This window comes from Gadus morhua, chromosome 18 (assembly GCF_902167405.1).
Source record: "Gadus morhua chromosome 18, gadMor3.0, whole genome shotgun sequence".
In the NCBI taxonomy this organism is placed as follows: Eukaryota; Metazoa; Chordata; class Actinopteri; order Gadiformes; family Gadidae; genus Gadus; species Gadus morhua.
The window spans coordinates 19,555,308-19,564,583 of NC_044065.1; the positions used below are offsets into that span (position 1 = coordinate 19,555,308).

The 9,276-nt window shown below is 44.4% G+C and overlaps 2 protein-coding genes across 2 annotated transcripts; one reads left to right on the forward strand and one right to left on the reverse strand.

Moving 5' to 3' along the window:
- Nucleotides 1–722: 722 nt before the first annotated feature.
- On the forward strand, nucleotides 723–4,359 carry LOC115531219 (uncharacterized). The gene is made up of 4 exons (XM_030340350.1): nucleotides 723–1,027; nucleotides 1,485–1,597; nucleotides 1,811–1,896; nucleotides 2,994–4,359. The coding sequence occupies exon 4, from the start codon at nucleotides 3,098–3,100 to the stop codon at nucleotides 4,118–4,120; it is 1,023 nt and encodes a 340-aa protein (XP_030196210.1). The 5' UTR covers nucleotides 723–1,027; nucleotides 1,485–1,597; nucleotides 1,811–1,896; nucleotides 2,994–3,097; the 3' UTR covers nucleotides 4,121–4,359.
- On the reverse strand, nucleotides 2,762–8,206 carry LOC115531630 (uncharacterized). The gene is made up of 4 exons (XM_030340988.1): nucleotides 8,118–8,206; nucleotides 4,653–4,868; nucleotides 4,391–4,529; nucleotides 2,762–2,932 (listed from the first exon to the last, which is right to left on the reverse strand). The coding sequence occupies exons 1-4, from the start codon at nucleotides 8,201–8,203 to the stop codon at nucleotides 2,762–2,764; spliced, it is 612 nt and encodes a 203-aa protein (XP_030196848.1). The 5' UTR covers nucleotides 8,204–8,206.
- Nucleotides 8,207–9,276: the final 1,070 nt, after the last annotated feature.

Below are 9,276 nucleotides of genomic sequence, written 5' to 3' on the forward strand. Positions count from 1 at the left end.
AGCTTTTCTTTTGCAAGCACTTTTCCATATAGCAGGTCTGAACATCGCTGACAAAGAAAAAGGTAGCATGAATTATAGGAAGGGGCCTTGGCAGCATGCAGTGCTCATAATCATTATTTTCTGGCAAAATGTCATCTTTTTGGGCCATCACCAGTTTAGCCCCTGATAGTTAGTTAACTTATTTTGCATTCCAGTCGTCAACAAATTTACGTCCTCTTTTTGGGCCATCACAAGTTAGCTAACTTATTTTGCATTCTTAAACATTGCTCTTGTTGCTATAAAACCAATATTTAGTAACTAAGTCAACTAACTAAGCAAAACGTCAATATTTACCTTTGACCCCTCTACACACCTTAAGGCACAAAATTCCATCTCAATCCCAGAAGAAATGTGGAACTTGAAACTACCCGCTGTTATATGCCCATTTACTCTACTGTTGGAGGCCACAGCCCCTTTTCCTGCCCTTTTGAGATAGCTATAGACCTAGCTAGGTGACCCGGGAACAACATTCCTGAGATTGGAGTTCTAGCGCTAACAGAAAAAAGTTTTCCCAAATGGGCTGTCTTTTTGACAAAGGCTCGAGCCTCGAAGATGCAAAACTTATGGTCATCTATATCATTTCACGTAAAATAAAAACAGAGTTTTCTTCTTGTTAGCAATGCTTCATATAGTAGGTCTGAAGATCACTGACAGGCTGTGTTACTTAATAATTTTTTTCAATTGACCTTTCGCAAAACCCCGCCCCCAAACGGTCATTGTCCAATCATACATCCTAGCAACCGTTACTATGTAAACAAGGTCCGACAAACAAAGTCCGACAAGCAAAATGGTGAAGCGATGTGCCTATGGCGTATGTGAATCGGACAGTAGGTACCCAAAGAGTTTGGCTGGTTGAGTCGTGTTCTTTCCTTTTCCAAAGCCGAAAACACAACAGGAGCGGTGCCTACGATGGATCAAACAGTGTGGAAGGCCCCACTCCCAGCTAAATGTCACGAAAATAAACAAGCATGCATACGTCTGCTCCAAGGTAAGGCTAGGCTAGACTAACGCCATAGTGATAGCTAGCTAATAATACTGGATATCAAAGTTATGGTTACTATTAGCAAATATTGTATGCTACTAGTTAGTGGTGCAACGGTTCACGGATTTCCCGTGATCCGTACGGATCAACCCTCACGGTTCGGGACGCAAGTGATCCGCGGATCGGCTGATAATTTTTTTTTATCAGCAGTCTTGTTATCTTTATTGTGGTTGTTGATCCGAAAATGATCCGACCCGTGACTCAAAAACCGTGACCCGATCCGAACCGTGAGATTTGTGATCGGTTGCACCCCTATTACTAGTATATCATTGCCAGAACGTTACCCTCTAAGCTTAGCTAGCCCTAGCGTTACGTAACGTTATGTTTCGTCAGTTTACATCAAAGTTGAACATAGCGTCCCAACAGGCAATTTAAACTTATTTTGTTTTCATCTTTCATGTAGCATTTTGTGAATGGACAGCCTACCCCTGAGTATCCCGACCCTGTACTTGCTGTACAAGTGTCGAACCAGACTAGGGAGCAGCTCGGAGGCTGTCGAAAGCCACCCCAAAAACGGTAAGCCTAAATTACATGTCAATAATATTTGATTTGAAGTGCAGTATATAACTCTATATTTAACCTGTTAGTACATGTCATATAGCCTAACGTTACTGTTACTGTAAATAAGAACATGTTATTGACTCGCTGGTTAAATAAAGGTTAATGATGATGATATACAATATAATAGAAACAAAGTACTGTAAATTCATGTCCCAAAAATCTATACAGATGCAGATTAAGTGTGCAGGATGCCTCTGGCTCCACCTCCAGCACTGATGATGCAGACGAGACTCAACAGTATATTGTTGACAGTGGTGAGTGATAAGCCTTTTTCAAGTTAATACTGGCGTAACAGGAGTGGAATAGCCTACCCAATCCCATTACCTCTGTATTGTGTTGAATGATAGAATAGGCAGCAAGATGTTTCAGACAGTGAATAAGTTCCTTTATTGGCACTTTCATTCTCTGTTCAGAGGTCAAAACAAACAAGAAGAACAAAGAAACAAGAGAACAAAATAAGAGTCCATACATACATACAGTAAGACGATCACGGATTTATCTCACTGGTATGTAACATAGTAGTCAAAGAAAAATGCATCAAGCTTGCTCTTCATCTCTTCCCATTTTGCAACATCAAATTGTATTCTTTCTAGGTGGTAATCTTCCTCACATTTAACAAAAAAATCACACCATGACATACCCGTGAGCCCAAGCTGCCCCATTATTTGATAATGATGGGCATGACACTCTTTTAGTTTATAGCGTCCATCTGCCTGCTTGCAAAGGTAAGGACACTCTGTAAAGCTGTTCTTGGATGGGCACTTAATTTCTAAAAGCCCATAGCTTGGGCTTTCACTCCCTCCTCTCTCTATCACCTTACGGTCAGGTGAAGTACCAAGGTGTGGGGCATCAGGATTTACAACAAAACCACATGGATACACTAGATTACCTGTGAGCTTCATGTACTGTGTTGCTGCTATGGGCTCTTGTTCTACACCTCTTTTCATGGCCTTAGTTTGTACTGATGCGGCACTCTTTAAGCTTGTAGCAAGTTTTTCATGGTCAGCTCTCCTAGAGCAGATTCTTTTAAAAGAGGTTGATGTTATTCGGGCAGACCTTGCATGGAACCACAAGTTGTTTGTGCTCTGTTCCCTGGTTTCCTGTTCCAGAGCTATAGAATCAGGCAGACATTTTCAGTTCTGTGTAACAACGCATGGCACTTTCACTCAGAACTGTGCAGAAGCTGGTGGGTTGGGATGGCAGAGGAAAGTTGGGCAGGTCATCTGGTTGGCTGACAGGAGTTACTCCAGGATCAACAGAAGACTCTCCAACTTGGCAAACAAGTGGCAGCTTTAAAAAAGGGACAAAGATAAAGGATTATCAATAACATGCAAACATTTTTTCATTACAGAGAGTACTGAGCAACCCCCACTTCCTGGATGCCAGCTAGAAAGGGAGCCTGAGGAGGAGCAGAGCACTGAAAAGGAGAAGAAATTAGAAGAAGAAAACAACAACATGAAATTGAAATTGTCTTTAAAGGAAACTGAAATAGAAAGGCTGAAAGCACAAATTAGCACACTTAAAAAGAAAACTCTAACACCTGAACTACTTGAAAGCAGTGAAATCTCTAAAATGTTGGAATACAGTACTGGGTTTACATATGATCGATTCAACCAACTGTGCACAATATTTGGCATCCCAAATGATCCACACACCACTCAAATAAATGTGCCCTTAAACTACAAGCGCAATGATTGGCAAGTTGCTGAGATGCCCCTCCGTAGCCAGTTGCTGTTTGTTTTAATGAAACTCCGCAACAACGAAGACCTAAAGAACCTTGCCTTTAGATTTAATATAACCACGCAAACAGCAAGTACTATTTTCAATTCCTGGATTCATTATATGTTTGACGTATTAGGGGAATTACCAATTTGGCCTCACAGAGATGTCATTGCACAAAACATGCCAGAAACCTACAAAGCAGACTACCCATCCACATTTGCAATATTAGATTGTACAGAGCTGAAAATCGAAAGGCCAACGTCACTGGTGTTGCAAAGCCAGAGCTTTTCAAACTACAAAAGCACAAACACCCTAAAATCGCTAGTTGCCTGTGACCCCCGTGGTAATGTGATTTTTTCATCTGCCCTCTTCACAGGATCCATGTCCGATAAGGAGATAGTCAGGCAATGTGGTATCATCCCGTTACTAGAGCAACTTATAGAGAGTGGCTATTTGCAAAGAGGGGATGGCATAATGGCTGATAAGGGCTTCTTGATCGAGGAAGAGATGCGAGCAGTCGGACTGCAGTTAAACCTGCCACCGTTTTCGAGATTTAAGAGGCAAATCCCTGCTGGAGATGTGCTGGTGACAAAGCGCATTGCAAAGCACAGGGTGCACGTAGAGAGGGCCATCGGTAAAATAAAAAAGTTCAAGATGGTGTCAGACAAAATTCCTAATACAAGGTTAGGGATTATAAATCACATCTGGTATGTGGTGAGCATGCTTTCAAACTTCCAGCCACACATACTTAAGTAAGGGACAGTCTGGGAGAGTCGTAGCATCACATGGCAACAAATACAAAGTATTACTACATGACATTATTACTGCTTTAACCTGTTATTTTTACTCACCACTGTGGGGCATTTTGTCAGCCTGAGCTGTGGAAGGTGCTATAGAAATCCTTGTTTCATGTTTTTATGTGTAGGTGTATATAATATGTCAGCCCAATTTTCCTTTTTTTACATTGTAAGCACGATTTAGAATTTGTAAATGTCAAATTTTAATGAAACTTTAATAAAATCTCACCTGGTGGCTTAGACCGCACCCCACTGCATACTTCCTGCCTCCAACTTCTACCTCAGGTGCAGTTTCATCAGCAATGTAGCTTATAGGTGCATCTGACATCTCCCTCAGTAGACCATACACTGCTGTCCCTAACTCTTTCCTTTAACAAATACATTCAGAGGTGAGTATTATTGTGTATCATGTTACACAGTACACAGGAATATGTTCAGAACAGTGTGACTGATGGTGTTGCTGTAGAGTACATGGAAAGTAAAATACTTACTTATTGTGGATATAGCTGGACATGATGGGTTTCCGCTTGCGGTTGACTTTGGCCTTGGCTACCACCACACTGCTCACAGGTTGTCCAGTTATTTTTTTACCCCTGGCTTTGTGCCACTGCTGAGGCTGGCTTGTGGAGGAGATGTCATTATGTCTGGCACGGCACAGGTCCAGGGTGTACATAAGGCCCACAATGTGAGAGCAAAAACCTGGTGAACTGATTTAAGCCAGAAGTAGCATTAGGTGTTTGTTTTGGAAATGCTATTTGCAGTGACTATGAATTGCTTATGTCAACCAGCCTTATGACAATAATGTTACTAGCTAGTTACTGCAATATTAGAGTGCCTTGACATGTAACCTTACATCCATGTTGTAACAACATATTGTATTTGAGAGAGGGTGCGCCGAGAGGATGGTCGCACTGACAATGGCTCCGCATGCACTACGCAGCTTTATGTTTATAATTGTTTTTATTGTTCGTTTTTTTGTACGTACTGCACTGTCGCTCATTCAGTATGATCGACTGGCACTTTTGGAAATTCGTTCGTCACTTAAAACAGAGTTTTTCTCAATTTACCGGAGTGCTTGCTGTGACTCCTTTGTCTTACCGCCGGTATGCCTACCAATACGCCGACGGAAGAGAAAGAAGAGAGGCAAGCGAGCCGGCATCCTGTGCAGATCTCGGACGAGATACTGCAACCCACCGCTTCCAAGCATTCTACTAGCGAATGTGCAATCTTTGGACAATAAACTGGACGAGCTACACGCACGGATCGAATTCCAGCGGGACATTGCAAACTGTTGTGTACTGGCGTTTACCGAGACCTGGCTGGATCCTATGGTGCCTGACTCTGCCGTCACTCCGACCAGCTTCTCCATCTACCGGCAGGACAGGACTTCCGAGTCAGGTAAAAAAAGGGGAGGAGGGGTATGCTTGATGGTTAACTCTCGCTGGGGCTCGGATGTTGCTGCACTTTCAGCACACTGCTCACCAGACCTGGAGCTGTTATCGATTAAAGTTCGCCCCTTCTACCTCCCACGGGAATTCAGCTCCGTTATTGTCACAGCAGTATACATTCCACCGCAGGCGGACAAAACGTGCGCGTTAGAGGAACTTTACAGAGTAATTAATGGACTTGAGGATGCTCACCCTGAGGCGGTTTCTATTGTTGTTGGAGACTTCAATAGGACCAATATGAAGAAAGTTTTACCGAAGTACTATCAACACATAAACTTTCCTACCCGGGGTGATCAGATTCTTGACCATTGCTACTCACAGATTCGAAAGTGTTACAAACCCCTCCCCCGCCCCGCTTTCGGAAAATTGGATCACACCTCCATTATGCTTATCCCTACCTACAGACAGCGCCTAAAACAGGAAAAACCGGTTTCTAGGGCAGTTCAACGCTGGAGTGCTGAAGCCATTAGCACTCTGCAGGACTGCTTTGACACAACAGATTGGCAGATGTTCTTTGTTGCAGCTGATGGGGACATCAATGAATACACAGACTCTGTCTCCTCATACATCTCCAAATGCATTGATGATGTCGTACCTAGGGTCAGTGTTAGGACCTTCCCAAACCAAAAGCCCTGGGTAAATGGTAATGTCCGTGCTAAGCTCAAAGCACGGTCCTCTGCCTTTAACTCTGGTGACCAGGAGGCTTTGGGGAAGTCCAGATGTGACCTGCGGACGGCCATCAGAGATGCAAAGAGAGAATACAGGGACAAGCTGGAGTCCACCTACCTCAGCTCTGACCCCCGACGCCTGTGGGGTGGCCTGCGACACATCACTGGCTATAAAGGGAGAAATAGCAGTGATGATCAGCCTGCCGCCTCTCTCCCTGACGACCTCCACACCTTTTACGGAAGGTTTGAGGCAACCAACCCCCTTCCTTCAGCAAGACTGGCCGAGGACCAGGACGACTACACTCTGTCCCTGACCGTGGCTGACGTGAGGCGAGAGCTCCAAAGGGTGAACCCCCGGAAGTCATCGGGGCCCGATGGAGTCCCAGGCCGCGTCCTCAGGGGGTGCGCTGACCAGCTTGCGGAGGTATTCACCTCCGTGTTCAACTTATCACTGCATCTGTCTGAAGTCCCCACCTGCTTCAAACAGGCCACCATCATCCCCATACCAAAGAAAACATCAGTAACCTGCTTGAATGACTACCGCCCTGTAGCACTGACCTCCACAATTATGAATTGCTTTGAGCGGCTGGTCAGAACCCACATCTGCTCTACCCTTCCCAACACCCTGGACCCCTTTCAGTTTGCATACCGTCCAAACCGATCAACAGACGATGCCATTGCCCTAGCTACACACGCCACCCTCTCCCACCTGGAAAAGAGCAACACATATGTGAGGATGCTGTTTGTGGACTACAGCTCAGCATTCAACACTATTGTGCCTGCCAAGCTCGTCCCGAAGCTCAGGGGCCTGGGTCTTAAAACACCCCTGTGCAACTGGATCCTGGACTTCCTGACGAGCAGACCCCAGGTGGTGAGAATGGGCAACCACACCTCCTCCTCACTGACCCTGAGTACCGGGGCCCCCCAGGGCTGCGTACTCAGTCCCCTCCTGTACTCCCTGTACACGCATGACTGTGTGGCAACACACAGTTCCAACATCATCCTGAAGTTTGCAGACGACACTACCATCCTGGGTCTCATCACTGCCTGGTATGGTAGCTGCTCCGCTGCCGACCGCAAGGCCCTGCAGAGGGTGGTGAAGACAGCGGAGCGTATCACCGGCAGCCATCTCCCCTCCGTGCAAGGCATCTACAACAGTAGATGCCTGAGGAAAGCAAAAAAGATTCTAAAGGACAACAGCCACCCAGGCTATGGACTGTTCTCATTGCTGCCGTCTGGTAGACGCTACCGGAGCATCCGAACACGGACTACCAGAGTCACAAATAGCTTTTTCCCCCTGGCTGTAAGGCTTCTGAATCAGAAACACTGAACCTCTGAACAGTTGCCACCTCCACCTACTCCCTGCTCCCCCACTCATACAATTCACTTCATAGATATATTTGCACAATTTTAAAAACTTTTAACTTATGCTTAGCATTTCTTTTTAACTTATTCTCTATTCACACTTAAACTGCTGCTAGCCCTTCTACTGTACTCTGCTACAGAGATATATGTTGTTTTTTAAATTGTTGTATGTTAAATGTTACATTTTATTGTCAGATTGTTTTAGAGTTTTATGTTATTTTTGTTATATGTATGACGTGTACTGCGTAGATGAATGATGCTTGCCAAGTCGTAAGAATTTTGCTGTGCTGAAGCAATTTGGTACATGCAACAATAAACACACTTTGACTTTGACTTTGACTTTTGTAACAAGCTAGACTCTGATGACGTTGCTTTTTGCTAGAAAGGATAGTTGAAAGGATGTTGACTAGCTATCTAACTAATTTAAATATTTCAGTCAACATCCTCCTGAAGTATACAAGTGTCCTGAACTTACCCGGCAGTGCAAGAGCATAACTGGTCCAAAAGGCTGTGCTCGTTGCATGTGAGGTAGAGATCATGGGGTTTCTCCGATTTTGCCATTGACCGGTATGCTTTCGCCTCGACAGTCGTAGTGTCCCCTTCTTTGTTTATTTTAATGTTTTTAATGTATCCCTCCACCGCATACTGTAACCCCTTTTGCCTCGATCTGGAGGATATCGCACAAGTATTGCTCCAAAAAGAGTCACTGACACGCACCGCTATATTTTTCCCCGACATGACACTGTGTTGACACTCCGTCGGCGTCAAGAAGCTTGTCGGGCTAGCAACGGTAACTAAGGGGGGCGGGGCTTTTGCGAAAGGTCAATTGCTTGAACACATTCTGCAAAATTTGGCTCATTGTGTCAAAACTCAACACACAAGCAAATAAGACAACACTGGGAAATAAACCATTCACATCTATGTCAAATTGAAACTCGTCTATCGAAACCTAACAATTCTTTGTAAAAATGGCACACTGATGTCAAAATGATACACACTTGCATCATATGAATACACTTTCAGATCAGCAGCAACACACTGGTCTACTTCATATAAAACACTGCAGTCTATCATGTTCACTGTTTTTATTCAGTTTCACAGAGGGCACGTTTTCACCACAACCAAAAGATCAAATTTTAAATACTGTACATTGCAGTACTGTACATTACAGTGCAGTAAATACAGTTTGAGCAAAAATAAAACAAAAATAAACCCTACTGTACTGTAAAACACAGAAAAACATGGCAATTGTGTGTGGGTGGGCTTATGGATCCTGCCGTCTGTTGGGGTCTGGCCATAGGATATCATCAACACCACAAGCAATGTTTTCTCCCGCTAGGCATCGGGGAAAATATTGCCTTGTCTGCCGAATCCATCCATGGATTGACCCTAAGTCGATGTCTCCGCAGGCCTGTTCCATTGCCTGCAGAAGAGGCATGCGAGCATGTGGTTGGCGGTCATATACGCGCCATCTCCAAGCCGAAAAAAATTATTCTATGGGGTTTAGAAATGGTGTGTAAGGGGGCAAGTATAGGACTTCAAATTGATGATGGTTGGTGAACCAGTTGCGGACCAGAGCAGCCCGATGGAAACTAACATTATCCCAGACAACAACAAACCTGGGCTGCTCTGGT